This window comes from Coregonus clupeaformis, chromosome 7 (genome assembly GCF_020615455.1).
Source record: "Coregonus clupeaformis isolate EN_2021a chromosome 7, ASM2061545v1, whole genome shotgun sequence".
NCBI classification, from domain to species: Eukaryota; Metazoa; Chordata; class Actinopteri; order Salmoniformes; family Salmonidae; genus Coregonus; species Coregonus clupeaformis.
The window spans coordinates 8,115,438-8,138,621 of NC_059198.1; the positions used below are offsets into that span (position 1 = coordinate 8,115,438).

Consider the following 23,184-nt stretch of genomic DNA (forward strand, 5'->3'; position numbering starts at 1 on the left):
ATATTACATTTTAATGTAATATCTTAGAATTTGTAATGCACAAGTTTAATCATAGAATTCAGAATATGAATTGAATGAATGTTGCATTCAGTTTTAAAATTCAATTCAAAAACACTCATTACAGTCTCTCTAACCTCATTGTGTCAATGGTGTGTCCTAGTTATAAGCCAGCGTGAGTCACTCCAGGGAAAAAAATTTAAAGTTACCATGGAGATTACACAGATGTTGTTTTTCAATGCAGAACTATGAAACCATGTTGTTATTATGGAAATATTTTGTCAGACTCCAGAGTCAAAGTAAATACTTCCAGCTCTAGGGGTGGAACCGAACATTGTGAGGGTTGAGAGCCAGAGGGACGTCATTGTGGTCCTCTGTAGCTCAGCTGGTAGAGCACGGCGCTTGAAACGCCAAGGTAGTGGGTTCGATCCCGGGACCACCCATACACAAAAATGTATGCACGCATGACTGTAAGTCGCTTTGGATAAAAGCGTCTGCTAAATGGCATATTATTTTATTTATTATTATTGTATGCTGTAGCGTTAAGAAAACAATGTGTTATGTCACAACAGCGGTGTAGCCTCTTTTTTATACAATTTCAATCGTGCAGAGAGAGAGAGAGAGAGAGAGAGAGAGAGAGAGAGAGAGAGAGAGAGAGAGAAAGAGAAGGGAGTTCCCTTGTAAACCGTGAGGGATTCCATCCTACTCTATGACATGTCTGGGTGTCCCCCATTGGATTGGTTTCTCCATAGCAGTGAGTCATTGTAGAGAAAAAAAACAAAGTTACCATGGAGATTACACAGATGTTGGTTTGTAATGCAATGAAACCATGTTGTTTCAAGGACCAAATTACATGTATTTTAGTATTTTTTTGTAATGGAGACAGTAACATTAGTCATCTAAAAAAAATTCAACTTTAAGGAAAATGTTTTTATATATACACTACATGGCCAAAGGTATGTGGACACCTGCTCGTCGAACATTTCATTCCAAAATCATAGGCATTAAAATGGAGTTGGTCTCCACTTTGCTGCAATAACAGCATCCACTCTTCTAGGGAAAGCTTTCCACTAGATGTTGGAACATTGCTGTGGGGACTTGCTTCCATTCAGCCACAAGAGCATTAGTAAGGTCAGGCACTGATGTAGGGCGATTAGGCCTGGCTCGGAGTCGGCGTTCCAATTCATCCCAAATGGTGTTCGATGGGGTGGAGGTCAGGGCTCTGTGCAGGACAGTCAAGTTCTTCCACACCGATCTCGACAAACCATTTCTGTGTGCCACAAAGTTGGAAGCACAAAATCATCTAGAATGTCATTGTATGCTGTAGAGTTAAGATTTCCCTTAAACTGGAACTTAGGGGCCTAACCCAAAGCATGAAAAACAGCCCCAGACCATTATTCGTCCTCCAAACTTTACCGTTGGCACTATGCATTCGGGCAGGTAGCATTCTGCTGGCATCAGCCAAACTCAGATTTGTCTGTCAGACTGCCAGATGGTGAAGCGTGATTCATCACTCCAGAGAACGCGTTTCCACTGCTCTGGAGTCCAATGGCGGCGAGCTTTACACCACTCCAGACGACGCTTGGCATTGTGCATGGTAATCTTAGGCTTGTGTCCGGCTGCTCGGCCATGGAAACCGACTTCATGAAGCTCCCAACAAACAGTTATTGTGCTGATGTTGCTTCCAGAGGCAGTTTGGAACTCGGTAGTGAGTGTTGCAACCAAGGACAGAAGATTTTTACGCACTACATGCTTCAGCACTCGGCGGTCCCGCTCTGTGAGCTTGTGTGGCCTACCACTTCGTGGCTGAGCCATTGTTGCTCCTAGACGTTTCCACTTCACAATAACAGCACTTACAGTTGACGGGGGCAGCTGTAATAAAATAAATGTGGCAAAATGAATGTAGACATTAATAAATGCATTTCTATAGCTTCCAAAATATTTTTGACAATGGTGAGGGTGTGCCAAGATGGAGGCACGGTGGCTTCAACACAGCACCCTCTATTAGTCATTTAGCATTTCGCTACACCCGCTATAACATCTGCTAAACACGTGTATGTGACAAATACAATTTGATTTGATTTAGCGTATATATAAATCATTGTGTACAACAGCTGATGAACCTAACAGTTGAAAAGTGTGAAAAAATGTGATCAGTGTTATTTCCTGATAGTTGCTGGTTGAAAATACAATCTACACAGGACCTTCAATCAGTAGGTTTGCATGGGCGGAAGTTTCGCCTGGTGACACCACCAGGCGGTAGATTGGTTAATAGATATGGAGCAATTTCAGTGCCATAATTTTGAATTTGTATTAAGATATTACATTTTAATGTAATATCTTAGAATTTGTAATGCACAAGTTTAATCATAGAATTCAGAATATGAATTGAATGAATGTTGCATTCAGTTTTAAAATTCAATTCAAAAACACTCATTACAGTCTCTCTAACCTCATTGTGTCAATGGTGTGTCCTAGTTATAAGCCAGCGTGAGTCACTCCAGGGAAAAAATTTAAAGTTACCATGGAGATTACACAGATGTTGTTTTTCAATGCAGAACTATGAAACCATGTTGTTATTATGGAAATATTTTGTCAGACTCCAGAGTCAAAGTAAATACTTCCAGCTCTAGGGGTGGAACCGAACATTGTGAGGGTTGAGAGCCAGAGGGACGTCATTGTGGTCCTCTGTAGCTCAGCTGGTAGAGCACGGCGCTTGAAACGCCAAGGTAGTGGGTTCGATCCCCGGGACCACCCATACACAAAAATGTATGCACGCATGACTGTAAGTCGCTTTGGATAAAAGCGTCTGCTAAATGGCATATTATTTTATTTATTATTATTGTATGCTGTAGCGTTAAGAAAACAATGTGTTATGTCACAACAGCGGTGTAGCCTCTTTTTTATACAATTTCAATCGTGCAGAGAGAGAGAGAGAGAGAGAGAGAGAGAGAGAGAGAGAGAGAGAGAGAGAGAGAGAGAGAGAGAGAGAGAGAGAGAGAGAGAGAGAGAGAGAGAGAGAGAGAGAGAGAGAGAGAGAGAGAGAGAGAGAGAAAGAGAAAGAAAGAGAAGGGAGTTCCCTTGTAAACCGTGAGGGATTCCATCCTACTCTATGACATGTCTGGGTGTCCCCCATTGGATTGGTTTCTCCATAGCAATCTTCTAAATATTTACACATGCTGTAAGACCTGTGCTAGTAGAGCTTGACTCAGAGAGTTGTAACTGGCTGGGTTGGATCCATGACAATAACAATTGAGTAAGGCTTATGACTTCCAAACCCTACACAGTACTTGTACGTCAGAGGAGGCTGGTGGTAGGAGTTATAGGAGGCCGGGCTCATTGTAATGGCTGGAATAGAATGAATGGAACATCAAATGCATGGAAACCAAGTGTTTGACTCGGTTCCATTAATTTCATTTCATCTATTACAATGAGGCTGTCCTCCTATAACTCCTCCCACCAGCCTCCTCTGTTGTACATGGTACTACTGTGGATGTCAAATATACAGTGCATTTGGAAAGTATTCAGACCCTTTCCCTTTTTCCACATTTTCTTACGTTACAGCCTTATTCTAAAATTGATTAAATAAATTAAATTCCTCATCAATCTACACACAATAAACCCATAATGACGAAGCAAAAACAGGTTTTTAGAAAATGTTGCTAATTTATTAAAAATAAAAAACAGAAATACCTTATTTACATAAGTATTCAGACCCTTTGTATGAGACTCGAAATTGAGCTCAGGTGCATCCTGTTTCCATTGATCATCCTTGAGCTGGTTCTACAACTTGATTGGAGTCCACCTGTGGTAAATTCAATTGATTGGACATGACTTGGAAAGGCACACACCGGTCTATATAAGGTCCCACAGTTGACAGTGTATGTCAGAGCAAAAACCAAGCCATGAAGTCGAAGGAATTGTCCGAAGAGTACCGAGACAGGATTGTGTCGAGGCACAGATCTGGGAAAGGGTACCAAAAGACTGCTGTAATCGCTGCCAAAGGTGCTTCAACATAGTACTGAGTAAAGGGTCTGAATACTTATGTAAATGTGATATTTCCAGGTTTTAAAAATACATTTGCAAAAAATTCTAAAAACCTGTTTTTGCTTTGTCATTATTGGGTATTGTGCGGAGATTGATGAGGGGGGGGGGGGGGACAATTTCATCAATATTAGAATAAGGCTGTAATGTAACAAAATGTGGAAAAAGTCAAGGGGTCTGAATACTTTCCGAATGTGCTGTATTATTACTTACTCAAATCAAATTACATTTTATTTGTCACATGCTTCTTAAACAACAGGTGTAGACTAACAGTGAAATGCTTACTTACAGGCTCCAGTGGTGGAAAAAGTTGTCATACTTGAGTAAAAGTAAATATACCTTAATAGAAAATGACTCAAGTAAAAGTAAAAGTCACCCAGTAAAATACTACTTGAGTAAAAGTCTAAAAGTATTTGGTTTTAAATATAATATGTATCAAAAGTAAATTGAATTGCTAAAATAAACTTAAGTATCAAAAGTAAAAGTAAAAGTAGAAATAATTTCAAATTCCTTATATTTAGCAAACTAGACCGCACAATTTTCGTGTTTTTTATTTAATTTACGGATAGCCAGGGGCACACTCCAACACTCAGACATCATTTACAAACATTTGTGTACTTTTGGTTGTCAGGGAAAATGTATGGAGTAAAAAGTACATTATTTTCTATAAGAATGTAGTGAAATAAAAGTAAAAGTTGCCAAAAATATAAATAGTAAAGTAATGTACAGATACCCAAAAAAACTACTTAAGTTGGGCTCTTCACAACAACGCAGACACATTTTTTTTTTGTTGAAATAGTACAAACATAGAAAAATTATAACACAAGAAATAAATACACAATGAGTAACAATAACTTGGCTACATACACAGGGTATCAGTACCGAGTTGATGTGCAGGGGTATGAGGTAATTGAGGTAGAAATGTACATATAGGGAGGGATAAAGTGACTTGGCAACGGGATAGATAAACAGTAACAGCAGCGTATGTGATGTGTGAAAAGAGTTAGTGCAAAAAGGTTCAATTCAGATATTCCGGATAGCTATTGGTTAAAGCTGCAATATGTAACTTTTTGGGCGACCCAACCAAATTCTAAGAAGCAGTAGATCTACTCTATGTGCACTATTTCTATGCTTCCCATTTTTAAGTTCAGTTTTTGAGTCTTTTACTTTCGGTTTTGTACACCAGCTTCAAACAGCTGAAAATACAATATTTTGGGGTATGGAAAATATATTCCACAGCGGTTTAGATGATACAATGATTCTCTATACTATACTTGCTTGTTTTGTCACATAAACTGAAATTAGGCAAACTATTAGAATATTAGCAACCAGGAAATGGGGGAGCGATTTCTGCATAGTGTATCTTTAACTATTTAACAAACTATTTAGCTGTCTTATAGCTTGGAGGTAGAAGCTGTTCAGCGTCCTGTTTGTCCAGACTTGGTGCATTGGTACCGCTTACCGTGCGGTAGCAGAGAGAACAGTCTATGACTTGGGTGGCTGGAGTCTTTGACAATTTTTAGGGCCGTCCTCTGACACCGCCTGGTATAGAGGTCCTGGATGGCAGAGAGCTCACCCCAGTGATGTACTGGGCCGTACGCATTACCCTTTGTAGTGCCTTGCGGTCGGATGCCAAGCAGTTGCCATACCAAGCGGTGATGCAGCCAGTCAAGATGCTCTCAATGGTGCAGCTGTATAACTTTTTGAGGATCTGAGGGCCCATGACAAATCTTTTCAGCCTCCTGAGGGGGAAAAGGCATTGTCGTGCCCTCTTCACGACTGTGTTGATGTGTGTGGACCATGATAGTTCCTTAGTGTTGTGGACACTGAGGAACTTGAAGCTCTCGACCTGCTCCACAACAGCCCTGTCGATGTGGATGGGGGCGTGCTGGGACCTCCATTTCCTGTAGTCAACGATCAGCTCCTTTGTCTTGCTGATGTTGAGGGAGAGGTTGTTGTCCTGACACCACACTGCCAGGTGTCTGACCTCCTTCCTGTAGGCTGTCACATCATCGTCGGTGATCAGGCCTACCACTGTCATGTCGTCTGCAAACTTAATGATGGTGTTGGAGTCCACGCAGTCATGGGTGAATAGGGAGTACTGGAGGGGACTAAGCACACACCCCTGAGGGGTCTCCGTGTTGAGGGTCAGTGTGGCGTCCGGATTAGTGTCCCGCTCCTTGAAAGTGGCAGCTCTAGCCATTAGCTCAGTGCGGATGCTTCCTGTTATCCATGGCTTCTGGTTGGGATATGTATATGTATATATGAAAGTGGTCAGATGAAGCGGATGCTAAACTACAGGACTGTTTCGCTAGCACAAACTAGTATATGTTATTGGATTCATCCGATGGCATTGAGGAGTTTACCAGTCACTGGCTTCATTAATAAGTGTGTCTACGATGTTGTCACCACAATGACTGTCATTGTGGTGACAACATCGTAGACACACTTATTAATGAAGCCAGTGACTGGTAAACTCCTCAATGCCATCGGATGAATCCAATAACATATTCTAGTTTGTGCTAGCGAAACAGTCCTGTAGTTTAGCATCCGCTTCATCTGACCACTTTCATATTGAACTTGTCACAGGTACTTTCTGTTTGAGTTTTTGCTTGTAAGCAGGAATCAAGAGGATAGAGTTATGGTCAGAGATGTCAAATGGAGGGCGAGGGAGAGCTTTGTATGCGTCTGTATGTGTGGAGTATCGTGATCTAGAGTTTTTTCGCCTCTATTTGCACAGGTGACATGCTGGTAGAAATTTGATAAAACTGATGTAAGTTTTCCTGCATTAAAATCACCTGCCACTAGGAGCGCCACCTCTGGATGAGCATTTTCTTGTTTGCTTATGGCCCTATACAGCTCATTGAGTGCGGTCTTAGTGCCAGCATCAGAGTGCCAGCATCAGTTTGTGGTGGTAAATAGACCGCTATGAAAAATATAGATGAAAACTATCTTGGCAAATAGTGTGGTGTACAGTTTATCATGGGGTATTCTAACTCAGGCAAGCAGAACCTTAAGACTTCTTTCATGTTAGAGATCGCACACCAGTTGTTAACAAAGAGACTCTGAGCTTCCCCGACGCAGCCGTTCTGTCGTGCAGAAGAAAACAAATGTATAGAAAAAGCAGCTAGATTTACAGTTGAGGTCGGAAGTTTACATACACTTAGGTTGGAGTCATTAAAACTTGTTTTTCAACCACTCCACAAATGTCTTGTTAACAAACTATAGTTTTGGCAAGTCGGTTAGGACATCTACTTTGTGCATGACACAAGTAATTTTTCCAACAATTGTTTACAGACAAATTATTTCACTTATAATTCACTGTATCACAATTCCAGTGGGTCAGAAGTTTACATACACTATGTTGACTGTGCCTTTAAACAGCTTGGAAAATTCCACAAAATTATGTCATGGCTTTAGAAGCTTCTGATAGGCTAATTGACATCATTTGAGTCAATTGGAGGTGTACCTGTGGATGTATTTCAAGGCCTACCTTCAATCTCAGTGCCTCTTTGCTTGACATCATGGGAAAATCAAAAGAAATCAGCCAAGACCTCAGAAAAAAATTGTAGACCTCCACAAGTCTGGTTCATCCTTGGGAGACAATAGTACGCAAGTATAAACACCATGGGACCAAGCAGCCGTCATACCGCTCAGGAAGGAGACGCGTTCTGTCTCCTAGAGATGAACATACTTTGGTGCGAAAAGTGAAAATCAATCCCAGAACAACAGCAAAGGACCTTGTGAAGATGCTGGAGGAAACAGGTACAAAAGTATCTATAACCACAGTAAAACGAGTCCTATATCGACATAACCTGAAAGGCCGCTCAGCAAGGAAGAAGCCACTGCTCCAAAACCACCATAAAAAAGCCAGACTACGGTTTGCAACTGCACATGGGGACAAAGATCGTACTTTTTGGAGAAATGTCCTCTGGTCTGATGAAACAAACATAGAACTGTTTGGCCATAATGACCATCGTTATGTTTGGAGGAAAAAGGGGTTTCTTGCAAGCCGAAGAACACCATCCCAATCGTGAAGCATGGGGGTGGCAGCATCATGCTGTGGGGGTGCTTTGCTGCAGGAGGGACTGGTGCACTTCACAAAATAGATGACATCATGAGGAAGGAAAATTATGTGGATATATTGAAGCAACATCTCAAGACATCAGTCAGGAAGTTAAAGTTTGGTCGCAAATGGGTCTTCCAAATGGACAATGACCCCAAGCATACTTCCAAAGTAGTGGCAAAATGGCGTAAGGACAACAAAGTCAAGGTATTGGAGTGGCCATCACAAAGCCCTGACCTCAATCCAATAGAACATTTGTGGGCAGAACTGAAAAAGCGTGTGCGAGCAAGGAGGCCTACAAACCTGACTCAGTTACACCAGCTCTGTCAGGAGGAATGGGCCAAAATTCACCCAATTTATTGCGGGAAGCTTGTGGAAGGCTACCCAAAACGTTTGACCCAAGTTAAACAATTTAAAGGCAACGCTACCAAATACTAATTGAGTGTATGTAAACTTCTGGCCCACTGGGAATGTGATAAAAGAAATAAAAGCTGAAATAAATCATTCTCTCTACTATTATTCTGACATTTCACATTCTTAAAATAAAGTGGTGATCCTAACTGACCTAAAACTGGGAATTTTTACTAGGATTAAATGTCAGGAATTGTGAAAAACTGAGTTTAAATGTATTTGGCTAAGGTTTGTTTGTTTTAGTCATTTAGTATGTAAACTTCAACTGTATATTTACATTAGAGTCATTTAGCAGACGCTTAAGAGCGACTTACAGGAGCAATTAGGGTTAAGTGCCTTGCTCAAGGGCACATAGACAGATTTTTCACCTAGTCGGCTCGGGGATTAGAACCAGCGACCTTTCGGTTACTGGCACAACGCTCTTAACCACTAAGCTACCTGCCATGTCCTTGTTCAGCCACGACTCGGAGAAACATAGGATATTACAGGATAATACATTACGACAATGTATTTGTAGAGTGATGTATCATATATCATCGATTATGTTCATAGTAATGATTGGAATTGAAAAGTCTGTCAAAACTCAGTTTGTTTTACAATGTGTTAATGTCTTATGCCACCTACTGGTCTTATACTGGTCTTAAAGTCTTATGCCACCTACTGTTAAATCTTAGACATGTAGGTATAATTCTAAAAAGTAATAGCCTTATACCAACAGCAGAGGGAAGCAGAGTACTGAGAAACAGCAACAATCCGGCAAATGTATTTGTTACTGTGAAAAAACAGAGGATAGTTTAGTTCAATCAAATGGTGCATGTACAGATTCAACAACATGTTTGAACATTTAGATTATTTGGGACAAATACTATGTACTTAGTTCTAGTTTAACCTGATATTATTATTTTCTGTGCCTTGTTCTGCACTAGTGTTGAGGGAGGGTCCCGATTATGCCTATGCGTGTGAGTGCCCGATCGCACTAACAGGAGCGCGCACGTGGCTGTCAGCAGTAGGAAATGCAGACGACTGGTGCTAAATGTGTACCAGCAACACGACCAAACTGATTTTAAAGGACAGTTTGGGAGAAAGGAAGACCATTTGGTCGTAAAATGATATAATTGTGTAAGATTTAAACTCGCTGCAGTTATGTCATAGAGTAAGCCAGACAGGCTAACAACACCCGCCTAACATCATTAGCCAGCAAGCTAGGCTAACTAACGTTAGCTAGCTAGTTTTGGGGGACATTGCGCCTCCTAACCTGCTCAGCCGTTATCTATTTTCCTTTTGTTGCCAGCACTGTCCAGATTCTCATTGTCGTGTTTTCATTGAACGGAGGAGCTTGGGGGACCGGAGCTGTGGGGGGCCCGCGGACAAACCCCATGGGCGTCCAGGCGGACGGATCACGTAGACACGCGGGCCGTGGGTGAGTTTACACTGAGCGAGTTTATAGCGAGGGAAGCGGATGGGCAAGGCCGTGGACCCATGGTCAGGCAGGGCCCCGACGACAGGGAGGGGAGTGGACCATTAGTTAACTAGCAAACTATGATGCCTGTTAGGCAACTATATAATTTTCCTGTGTGTTGAATCGTGAAGTTGTGTGGCTTTGAATGAGGCCTCGAGAGGATATGAAAACACAATCGTTCGTTTTTAGGTAGGTAGCTAGGTAGTTAGCGTGTTGGCTAACGCGAGTTAGTAAACCAACCGCTTAACGTTAGATTAGCGAAATATAACTATAATGTTGTCCGAAATCTTGGTACAAGAAATAAGGTACTGTATCGGTGGTTGCTAGCGAATGTAATTTTGGCTGACTTGTGTATGCACTTGATAGTGTTTATGTGGCCACACCTGAGTTGATCGTTGGGGCCAGGCACTTTTGACTGAATGTGTTCAATGTATTTGAATTGTAGGCATGTCATTGTCAACATCTAGCTCTGTAGATTGTTAGTGGATTTTCAGTGTTCGATGACACTGGATAGATATTGGGCAGAAATGGACAGTGGGTTTGGGTGGAGTAAATAACACAGGTCAAATCATCATATTCAAAAACATTAAGTCAAACCTCAGATAGACATGCATCATTCTACTTACAACTGTATTTGTACTGTATTGTGGAGATAGTGCTTGTTGAAAATACCCCAATGGGCAATAATTCGAAAAATCCTAATCCATCTCCATTAACTAAATATCATAAAGAAGACATAGAGTAGGAGGTAGGTGTGTAATGATTGGCCAATGTCCTGCTTCAGATATAGGGAACTGTTTGTAAATTTTTTAGCTGGTTTTCATGGTCAGTTATTAGAATCTTCCCCACTGTTCAAAACTACAATTCCCCCCGTATATTAGCCAATAAAGCTTTGGGCATTAGCCTATCTCTCAAAGAATGTCCACGATTTCAAAATATACAGCCAACTTCTTCATTAAAAATTATGTGGCAGCAATAACTTTTTGTTGTTGTTGTGAAAAACTTGTCTGAAAAGGGTGGGGCTGGGATTGATGGTCTCAATATTATTTATTATCATCAGTCCATGATAATTTACTCTAATACACTATGTAAATGTGGAGAGGTTGTTTCTCAATTTAACAGCCATCCATGTGATCATGAATATGAGTTCTGTGGATAACTTTGTGGTTTCTCATAAAACCTTTGTCTTCTCTCTTTCCATCTGTCAAGGAGTAAATAAGGAGGAGCCATGGCTGAAATCTCCGCCCTAATCCCATCACCTCCAGCTATAGGTGACACACATGCTGCCCCCTCCTTCCCCATACCCTCTATTGCCCCCCCTCCTCCCAGCAGCACCGCCCCAGAGCCCCCTAAGGAGAACCCAATCCCGAAGTCCTCTCTGTACGGTGACAAAGCTTCTCTGACATTAACTGTACCAGGAGAGACGCTCCCTTCTCACCCGTCTCCCAAGAGAGGGGGGAGAGGACCTCCCCCGTGTCCCCCCAAACGCGTCTCATCAGCGTTAACTCCAGAGACTCCAGTGCCCCCACCTCTAATACCCCCAGAGAGCCCTGCTCCCCTGCCTGAAGTTACTTCAGACAGTCCTGCCCCCTTACCTGTAGTAGCCCTAGATACTCCTGCCATCCCACCTGTAGATGTAGCATTGCGGCAGAGTGAGGGAATGAAGGAGACAGATATGGCGGCAGGGGCCAGCCCAGTGTTGGCTGTAAAGCAGGAAGTGAGTAACCCAGGGGGCAAGGAGCTGTTAAATGCCCCCTCAGAGGGCCCAATACAGGCCCACAGTGAGCAAGAGGTACAGGGGGTAACACAGCAGACTACCAGCCACTTCTCTGATCTTAATCTCCCCCCTAATCTCTACCCCAGTGTTCATGTCACTGTGAACACTAATCCTGCTACTGATTATTCTCAGTCTATAGTGGACACTCCCCCTCCTCCTCCTGCCCCCACTTACACTCCCCCTCCTCCAGACTCCACCCAAACAGCAGCAGCTGCAGCCCCTGAAGCACAACATCCTCAGCCACCAGAAGAAAGCCAAAACCCTCATCTTAACCCTCAACCCCCTCCCAAACTGGACACCCCCAGCCTGTCTCCCATACCGGAGACCTCCAGCCAATCTCCCAAAAGGGCAGAACTACCCAACACCCCCTCCAGAGCAGGGCACCCCAGCCCTCCAGTGATCCAGGAGCCTGTCTCCCTCTCCCTGCCCTACCCCAGAGCCCCAGCTCCAGACACCCTCAGCTACCTGGAGTCAGCCAGCATGATGTCAGGGACCCTGGAGTCTCTGTCTGGCCTGGGGGAGGATGGAAGCTCTATCGGGTCCGACTCCGAGATCAACGGCCTGGCTGTCAGACGCACTGACAAATATGGCTTCCTCGGCGGGACCCAGTACAGCGAGGGCAGGTGGGCATGGTAAAACAAAAACACACCCTCACTCAATGCACACACAGATGTAAAATACATGTCTATTGTGTCTTTGCTCTGGCTGTAGATGGCAATTACTCTGGTTTGTTCTGTCTCTTTTAATCAAATCAGTTTTTATTTCTCACATGAGCCGAATACAACAGGTGTAGACCTTACCGTGAAATGCTTACTTACTAGCCCTTAACCAACAATGCAGAGTAAAAAATGTTTTGCTAAATAAACTAAAGAAAAATAGTAACACAATAAAATAACTATAATGAGGCTATATACAATGGGTACCGGTACCGAGTCAATGTGCAGGGGTACGAGGTAGTTGAGGTAATATGTACATGTAGGTAGGGGTAAAGTGACTATGCATAGATAATAAGCAGAGAGTAGCTCTAGCGTGTGTGTGTGTGGCATCAATATGTGTGTGTGTTGGAGTGTCAGTGTAGTATGTGAGAGTGTGTGGTTAGAGTCCAGTGAGTGTACATCGAGCCTGTGCAAGAGAGTCAGTGCAAAAAATTATCATAAAAAAAAGGGGGTCAATGCAAATAGGCTGGGTAGCCATTTGATTAACTGTTCAGCAGTCTTATGGCTTGGGGTAGAAACTGTTAAGGAGCCTTTTGGTCCCAGACTTGGCGCTCCGGTACCGCATTCCATGCCGTAGCAGAGAGAAGTCTATTACTTGGTTGGCTGGAGTCTTTGACAATCAACCGTCTTTCCTGGCTTGGTCATCTTCTCCGAGTCACCCATCTTGCCCTAAGTGATCTCTCCCTCCCCACCCTTTCTGTCCAGTCCTCCCTATCTCCACTCTAAACATATCGGTCTGTCCTTCATCTCTCCTTTGTGTGACTCAGATAGATAGTGCTGAGAGCGCTTTTGTGACACAATGTGTACTGACTGTGCCTCGCCCAGCCACTCATTTCCCCCTCTCCTTCTAGAGAACGTATCTTGCCCCTCCCCTCGGACAGTCTCTCTAAGTGCACTTCCTCTTCTGTTTTCTGTTTTATTGATTTCGTTTGGTATTGATTAAGCCTGTTCCCCTTCAGTGTCATTATCAAAGGGTGTCTGTGTGTGAGAGAATAGTGTAGGACAGAAATATTGTAAATATAATATAAATCTGTAGATGAGTATTCCTATTAAAGAAGCTCAGGTCGCACAGCTTCCATTTAAAACAACTCTTGCTCCTATTTGGAATCTACTGAATGAACATGACCCTGCCAATCTTAGGATATCCAAATTTAGATAACAGGTTTTTTCTGGATAAAAAAATGTGCTTACAACTTCTCCATGGTGCTGAGACATTTTTGCTGTTTTAAAGTGAATTCCCTGAAATTCTGCACATTTTGCCATTGAGTGGAGAGAAAATGTTGCAGTTTTAAAGCTGATTTCCTGCTAATCATTCTACATATTCTGCCTTGGAGCTGAGATACAGCAAATTTCCTGCAATTCTATGCATTTTGCCATTGCTAATGCTGTGTTCTTTTGCTCAAACATAATAACAACATTTATTGTTTTTGAAATTGTTTTAGCGTTTATTTTGGTGATGTTAGTTCTCACAGATTATATGATTTAAAAAAATATAGGTCCATTATCTTTTCTACATACTTTGTAGCAGTATTGTTAGAGAGGGGTAAAGATAAAGGTTGTTCTGCCCCAGGCAGGTATTAACCCTGCCAAAAGGAAAAGCGTAGGATAGAAAGAGTACCGCTCCCAGACACACACACATCAGCAGAAGAGACTGTCTAGAGTGTAGCCTGTTTGCCAGATAGCCAGTGGAGAGAGAAAAGATAAGACCCACCATATAAAACACACGTCACAGCACAGGGGTAACCCAACCAATAATACCTCATACATTAATAATGGCAGAGCGATTTAAAGGCAACTTCAGAGAAACAATTGACAAGAAAGAACCGAGTCATCAACATTAGAGGATTTGCAATATTCTGTATTACCTCCCAGTGGAGAAGTGGGGGGGGGGAATGAATGTGTGTGTGGGGGGTGTGTTCATAGACAATACAAAGAAGGCCTTAAAATGTCCAAAAATCTTCTCTGCCAAATGTAAATAGTCCCACACAAAATTAATACAGTTCAATAAACAATAACTCACGCAAACTCCCTTTCACTAAAATGTCACACCAAATACGACTGGCAGGGGACTAATAGTCCAACGACACTGAACATCAAAAGGAGCGCATAGGGAAAAAAGGAAGTCTGCTGCAGTGAAAAGCACTGGAGCGATAGAGGGGGGTCTTAGCTGTTGACTTCAGGCTTGCAGTTGCACTGTCTGTCCATCTGATACACCTGTTGGTTTGTTTTTCAAAGATTTGCAACAATGTTGCTACTACTCCATGCAAACAATGACAGGAGCGGTCCCAAAAGATTACAACCACGACCTAGAGCAGTAACACCGGCGATTGACTTAAACACTTTACAACTAAGCACGCTGAAAATAAACAAGACTTCTGCAGAGTTGCACACACTGTCAAACTGCCGCGCCAACCGAGAGCTCTCCACAGAGCGCTGGAAGAGCTGTCTTTATTTCCTCCCTCCTGACTGCTGATGCGCTCTTAAAGTGCACGGTGAAGGCTCCGTGCAGGATTTTGCCCCCCATAAAAAAAACTCAGCCAAAATAAATGCTTCACAGAGTTCAAGTCACAGACACATCTCAACGTCAACTGTTCAGAGGGGACTGTGTGAATCAGGCCTTCATGGTCGAATTGCTGCAAAGAAACCACTACTAAAGGACACCAATAAGAAGAAGAGACCTGCTTGGGCCAAGAAACATGAGCAATGGACATTAGACCGGTGGAAATGTGTGTCTTTGTGAGACGCGGTGTGGGTGAACGGATGATCTCCGCGTGTGTATTTCCCACCGTAAAGCATGGAGGAGTTGGTAATGTGGGCTGTTTGTAAGGGCTATTTGAAGTCATGGTCCTCTGTAGCTCAATTGGTAGAGCATGGCGCTTGTAACGCCAGGGTAGTGGTTTCGATCCCCGGGACCACCCATACGTAAAAAATGTATGCACACATGACTGTAAGTTGCTTTGGATAAAAGCGTCTGCTAAATGGCATATTATATTATATTATAAGAAGGAGAGTGATGGAGTGCTGCATCAGATGACCTGGCCTCCACAATCCCTCGACCTCAACCCAATTGAGATGGTTTGGGATGAGTCGGACGGCAGAGTGAAGGAAAAGCAGCCAACAAGTGCTAAGCATATGTCGACTCCTTCAAGACTGTTGGAAAAGCATTCCAGGTGAAGCTGGTTGAGAGAATGCCAAGAGTGTGCAAAGCAGTCATCAAGGCAAAGGGTGGCTATTTGAATAATTTGTTTAACACTTTTTGGGTTACTACATATGTGTTAATTCATAGTTTTGATGTCTTCACTATTATTCTACAATGTAGAAAATAGTAAAATTAAGAAAAACCCTTGAATGAGTAGGTGTGTCCAAACTTTTGACTGTTACTCTGTGTGTGTGTGTGTGTGTGTATATATATATGTATATGTATACAGTGCTATGAAAAAGTATTTGCCTCCTTCCTAATTGTCTCTACTTTTGCATATTTGTGATACTGAATGTTATCAGATCTTCAACCAAAACCTAATATTAGATAAAGGGAAAGTACAGTGGGGAGAACAAGTATTTGATACACTGCCAATTATGCAGGGTTTCCTACTTACAAAGCATGTAGAGATCTGTAATTTTTATCATAGGTACACTTCAACTGTGAGAGATGGAATCTAAAACAAAAATCCAGAAAATCACATTGTATGATTTTTAAGTAATTAATTTGCATTTTATTGCATGACATAAGTATTTGATACATCAGAAAAGCAGAATTTAATATTTGGTACAGAAACCTTTGTTTGCAATTACAGAGATCATACGTTTCCTGTAGGTCTTGACCAGGTTTGCACACACTGCAGCAGGGATTTTGGCCCACTCCTCCATACAGACCTTCTCCAGATCCTTCAGGGTTTTCGGGGGCTGTCGCTGGGCAATACGGACTTTCAGCTCCCTCCAAATATTTTCTATTGGGTTCAGGTCTGGAGACTGGCTAGGCCACTCCAGAACCTTGAGATGCTTCTTACGGAGCCACTCCTTAGTTGCCCTGGCTGTGTGTTTAGGGTCGTTTTCATGCTGGAAGACCCAGCCACGACCCATCTTCAATGCTCTTACTGAGGGAAGGAGGTTGTTGGCCAAGATCTCGCGATACATGGCCCCATCCATCCTCCCCTCAATACGGTGCAGTCGTCCTGTCCCCTTTGCAGAAAAGCATCCCGAAAGAATGATGTTTCCACCTCCATGCTTCATGGTTGGGATGGTGTTCATGGGGTTGTACTCATCCTTCTTCTTCCTCCAAACACAGCGAGTGGAGTTTAGACCAAAAAGCTCAATTTTTGTCTCATCAGACCACATGACCTTCTCCCATTCCTCCTCTGGATCATCCAGATGGTCATTGGCAAACTTCAGACGGGCCTGGACATGCGCTGGCTTGAGCAGGGGGACCTTGCGTGCGCTGCAGGATTTTAATCCATGACGGGCGTAGTGTGTTACTAATGGTTTTCTTTGAGACTGTGGTCCCAGCTCTCTTCAGGTCATTGACCAGGTCCTGCCGTGTAGTTCTGGGCTGATCTCTCACCTTCCTCATGATCATTGATGCCCCACGAGGTGAGATCTTGCATGGAGCCCCAGACCGAGGGTGATTGACCGTCATCTTGAATTTCTTCCATTTTCTAATAATTGCGCCAACAGTTGTTGCCTTCTCACCAAGCTGCTTGCCTATTGTCCTGTAGCCCATCCCAGCCTTGTGCAGGTCTACAATTTTATCCCTGATGTCCTTACACAGCTCTCTGGTCTTGGCCATTGTGGAGAGGTTGGAGTCTGTTTGATTGAGTGTGTGGACAGGTGTCTTTTATACAGGTAACGAGTTCAAACAGGTGCAGTTAATACAGGTAATGAGTGGAGAACAGGAGTGCTTCTTAAAGAAAAACTAACAGGTCTGTGAGAGCCGGAATTCTTACTGGTTGGTAGGTGATCAAATACTTATGTCATGCAATAAAATGCAAATTAATTACTTAAAAATCATACAATGTGATTTTCTGGATTTTTGTTTTAGATTCCGTCTCTCACAGTTTAAGTGTACCTATGATAAAAAGTACAGACCTCTACATGCTTTGTAAGTAGGAAAACCTGCAAAATCGGCAGTGTATCAAATACTTGTTCTCACCACTGTAAGTGGACAAATAACACAACAATTACATATTTATTTCATGAACAAAGTTATGCAACACCCAATTCCCCTGCATGAAAAAGTAATTGCCCCCTTACACTCAATAACTGGTTGTGCCACCTTTAGCTGCAATGACTCCAACCAAATGCTTCCTGTAGTTGTTGATCAGTCTCTCACGTCGCTGTTGAGGAATTTTGGCCCACTCTTCCATGCAGAACTGCTTTAACTCAGTGACGTGTGAGTTTTCAAGCATTACCTGCTCGTTTCAAGTCCTGCCACAACATCTCAATTGGGATTAGGTCTGGACTTTGACTAGGCCATTCCAAAACTTCAAATTTGTTGCTTTTTACCAATTTTCATGTAGACTTGATTGTGTGTTTTGGATCATTGTCTTGCTGCATGACCCAGCTGCGCTTCAGCTCAGACGGATGGTCTGACATTCTCCTGTAGAATTCTCTGATACAGAGCAGAATTCATGGTTCCTTGTATTAAGGCAAGTCGTCCAGGTCCTGAGGCAGCAAAGCATCCCCAAACCATCACACCACCACCACCATGCTTGACCTTTGGTATGATGTTCTTACTGTGGAATGCAGAGTTTTGTTTTCGCCATGCATTACTGGAACCATGTCGTCCAAAAAGTTATACTTTTGAATCATCTGTCCATAGAACGTTCTTCCAAGAGTCTTGATGATCATCCAGGGGCTTTTTGGCAAACTTTAGTCAACTTTTTGGACGAGATGGGTCCCATTTACAGTGTGGGAAAAAAGTATTTAGTCAGCCACCAATTGTGCAAGTTCTCCCACTTAAAAAGATGAGAGGCCTGTAATTTTCATCATAGGTACACGTCAACTGTGACAGACAAATTGAGGGGAAAAAATCCAGAAAATCACATTGTAGGATTTTTAATGAATTTATTTGCAAATTATGGTGGAAAATAAGTATTTGGTCACCTACAAACAAGCAAGATTTCTGGCTCTCACAGACCTGTAACTTCTTCTTTAAGAGGCTCCTCTGTCCTCCACTCGTTACCTGTATTAATGGCACCTGTTTGAACTTGTTATCAGTATAAAAGACACCTGTCCACAACCTCAAACAGTCACACTCCAAACTCCACTATGGCCAAGACCAAAGAGCTGTCAAAGGACACCAGAAACAAAATTGTAGACCTGCACCAGGCTGGGAAGACTGAATCTGCAATAGGTAAGCAGCTTGGTTTGAAGAAATCAACTGTGGGAGCAATTATTAGGAAATGGAAGACATACAAGACCACTGATAATCTCCCTCGATCTGGGGCTCCACGCAAGATCTCACCCCGTGGTCAAAATGATCACAAGAACGGTGAGCAAAAATCCCAGAACCACACGGGGGGACCTAGTGAATGACCTGCAGAGAGCTGGGACCAAAGTAACAAAGCCTACCATCAGTAACACACTACGCCGCCAGGGACTCAAATCCTGCAGTGCCAGACGTGTCCCCCTGCTTAAGCCAGTACATGTCCAGGCCCGTCTGAAGTTTTCTAGAGTGCATTTGGATGATCCAGAAGAGGATTGGGAGAATGTCATATGGTCAGAGGACACCAAAATAGGACTTTTTGGTAAAAACTCAACTCGTCGTGTTTGGAGGACAAAGAATGCTGAGTTGCATCCAAAGAACACCATACCTACTGTGAAGCATGGGGGTGGAAACATATCATGCTTTGGGGCTGTTTTTCTGCAAAGGGACCAGGACGACTGATCCGTGTAAAGGAAAGAATGAATGGGGCCATGTATCGTGAGATTTTGAGTGAAAACCTCCTTCCATCAGCAAGGGCATTGAAGATGAAACGTGGCTGGGTCTTTCAGCATGACAATGATCCCAAACACACCGCCCGGGCAACGAAGGAGTGGCTTCGTAAGAAGCATTTCAAGGTCCTGGAGTGGCCTAGCCAGTCTCCAGATCTCAACCCCATAGAACATTTTTGGAGGGAGTTGAAAGTCTGTGTTGCCCAGCGACAGCCCCAAAACATCACTGCTCTAGAGGAGATCTGCATGGAGGAATGGGACAAAATACCAGCAACAGTGTGTGAAAACCTTGTGAAGACTTACAGAAAATGTTTGACCTGTGTCATTGCAAACAAAGGGTATATAACAAAGTATTGAGAAACTTTTGTTATTGGCCAAATACTTATTTTCCACCATAATTTGCAAATAAATTCATAAAAAATCCTACAATGTGATTTTCTGTGTTTTTTTTCCTCATTTTGTCTGTCATAGTTGACGTGTACCTATGATGAAAATTACAGGCCTCTCTCATCTTTTTAAGTGGGAGAACTTGCACAATTGGTGGCTGACTAAATACTTTTTTCCCCACTGTATGCCTGGCGAAAACCAAACACTGCATTCCACAGTAAGAACATCATACCAGAGGTCATGCATGGTGGTGGTGGTGTGATGGTTTGGGGATGCTTTGCTGCCTCAGGACCTGGACGACTTGCCTTAATAGAAGGAACCATGAATTCTGCTCTGTATCAGAGAATTCTACAGGAGAATGTCAGACCATTTGTCTGTGAGCTGAAGCGCAGCTGGGTCATGCAGCAAGACAATGATCCAAAACACACAATCAAGTCTACATGAAAATTGGTAAAAAGCAACAAATTGGAAGTTTTGGAATGGCCTAGTCAAAGTCCAGACCTAATCCCAATTGAGATGTTGTGGCAGGACTTGAAACGAGCAGTTCGTGCTTGAAAACCCACAGGTCACTGAGTTAAAGCAGTTCTGCATGGAAGAGTGGGCCAAAATTCCTCCACAGCGACGTGAGAGACTGATCAACAACTACAGGAAGCATTTGGTTGGAGTCATTGCAGCTAAAGGTGGCACAACCAGTTATTGAGTGTAAGGGGGCAATTACTTTTTCACACAGGGGAATTGGGTGTTGCATAACTTTGTTTATGAAATAAATATGTAATTGTTGTGTTATTTGTTAACTTATGTTCCCTTTATCTAATATTAGGTTTTGGTTGAAGATCTGATAACATTCAGTATCACAAATATGCAAAAGTAGAGAAAATTAGAAAGGGGACAAATACTTTTTCAAAGCACTGTATATGTACCAGCGGAACCCATCCAACTTGAAGGAGCTGGAGCAGTTTTGTCTTGAAGAATGGGCAAAAAACGCAGTGGCTAGATGTGCCAAGTTTATAGAGACATACACCAAGAGACTTGCAGCTGTAATTGCTGCAAAAGGGGGCTCTATAAAGTATTGAATTTGGTTATGCACGCTCAAGTTCTCTGTTTTCTTGTCTTATTTCTTGTTTGTTTCACCCAAAAAATTATTTTGCATCTTCAAAGTGGTAGGCTTGTTGTGTAAATCTAATGATACAAACCCCCCAAAAAATCCATTTGTATTACAGGTTGTAATGCAACAAAATAGGAAAACGCCAAGGGGGATGTGTACTTTTGCAAGGCACTGTATGTGTATGTATATATATATGTACTTTTGCAAGGCACTGTATGTGTATGTGTGTATATATATATATATATATATATATATATATATATATATATATATATATATATATATATATATACACACACATACAGTGCCTTGCAAAAGTATACATCCCCCTTGGCGTTTGAATATATATATATTTTTAAAAAATTACGCTGTTTAGACTTAGGTGGCTAGAATAAAACGCTTAGGTGCCCCGCCCAAGGATTTCAATGGCTGAAAAATCCCTGGATAGCAATCAATACACTGTGTCTTACATGCCCAGTGTAGTTGGCATGCGTGTGTGTCTTGGTGTTTATGTTGTTAACTCTTTCTCCATGTGTTACAGTGATAAGGACATCAGAGTTGATGTAGCACGGCAGAGAGAGATGAAATGGCTGGACATGTTCAACAATTGGGACAAATGGGTCTCAAGACGCTTCCAAAAGGTACTTACCTACATCTGTCTATGTATGGTATGAATTACATACCTTGTACAGTGGGGGAAAAAAGTATTTAGTCAGCCACCAATTGTGCAAGTTCTCCGACTTAAAAAGATGAGAGAGGCCTGTAATTTTCATCATAGGTACACGTCAACTATGACAGACAAAATGAGAAAAAAAATTCCAGAAAATCACATTGTAGGATTTTTTATGAATTTATTTGCAAATTATGGTGGAAAATAAGTATTTGGTCAATAACAAAAGTTTCTCAATACTTTGTTATATACCCTTTGTTGGCAATGACACAGGTCAAACGTTTTCTGTAAGTCTTCACAAGGTTTTCACACACTGTTGCTGGTATTTTGGCCCATTCCTCCATTCAGATCTCCTCTAGAGCAGTGATGTTTTGGGGCTGTCGCTGGGCAACAGACTTTCAACTCCCTCCAAAGATTTTCTATGGGGTTGAGATCTGGAGACTGGCTAGGCCACTCCAGGACCTTGAAATGCTTCTTACGAAGCCACTCCTTCGTTGCCCGGGCGGTGTGTTTGGGATCATTGTCATGCTGAAAGACCCAGCCACGTTTCATCTTCAATGCCCTTGCTGATGGAAGGAGGTTTTCACTCAAAATCTCACGATACATAGCCCCATTCATTCTTTCCTTTACACGGATCAGTCGTCCTGGTCCCTTTGCAGAAAAACAGCCCCAAAGCATGATGTTTCCACCCCCATGCTTCACAGTAGGTATGGTGTTCTTTGGATGCAACTCAGCATTCTTTGTCCTCCAAACACGACGAGTTGAGTTTTTACCAAAAAGTTCTATTTTGGTTTCATCTGACCATATGACATTCTCCCAATCCTCTTCTGGATCATCCAAATGCACTCTAGCAAACTTCAGACGGGCCTGGACATGTACTGGCTTAAGCAGGGGGACACGTCTGGCACTGCAGGATTTGAGTCCCTGGCGGCGTAGTGTGTTACTGATGGTAGGCTTTGTTACTTTGGTCCCAGCTCTGCAGGTCATTCACTAGGTTCCCCCGTGTAGTTCTGGGATTTTTGCTCACCGTTCTTGTGATCATTTTGACCCCACGGGGTGAGATCTTGCGTGGAGCCCCAGATCGAGGGAGATTATCAGTGGTCTTGTATGTCTTCCATTTCCTAATAATTGCTCCCACAGTTGATTTCTTCAAACCAAGCTGCTTACCTATTGCAGATTCAGTCTTCCCAGCCTGGTGCAGGTCTACAATTTTGTTTCTGGTGTCCTTTGACAGCTCTTTGGTCTTGGCCATAGTGGAGTTTGGAGTGTGACTGTTTGAGGTTGTGGACAGGTGTCTTTTATACTGATAACAAGTTCAAACAGGTGCCATTAATACAGGTAACGAGTGGAGGACAGAGGAACCTCTTAAAGAAGAAGTTACAGGTCTGTGAGAGCCAGAAATCTTGCTTGTTTGTAGGTGACCAAATAGTTATTTTCCACCATAATTTGCAAATAAATTCATTAAAAACCCTACAATTTGATTTTCTGGATTTTTTTTTCTCATTTTGTCTGTCATAGTTGACGTGTACCTATGATGAAAATTACAGGCCTCTCATCTTTTTAAGTGGGAGAACTTGCACAATTGGTGGCTGACTAAATACTTTTTTTCCCCCACTGTATGT

At 42.5% G+C, this 23,184-nt stretch overlaps 1 protein-coding gene across 1 annotated transcript in view; it reads left to right on the forward strand.

The window, feature by feature from the left end:
* The first annotated feature begins 9,511 nt into the window (after positions 1–9,511).
* LOC123491171 (TBC1 domain family member 10B-like) overlaps positions 9,512–23,184 on the forward strand; it is a 13,955-nt gene continuing 282 nt past the window's right edge. Inside the window, exons 1-3 of the mRNA XM_045221013.1 lie at positions 9,512–9,938; positions 11,187–12,377; positions 21,434–21,533. Coding sequence (XP_045076948.1) covers positions 11,206–12,377; positions 21,434–21,533 — 1,272 coding nt within the window. The 5' untranslated portion in view covers positions 9,512–9,938; positions 11,187–11,205. The remainder of the gene's footprint in view (positions 9,939–11,186; positions 12,378–21,433; positions 21,534–23,184) is intronic.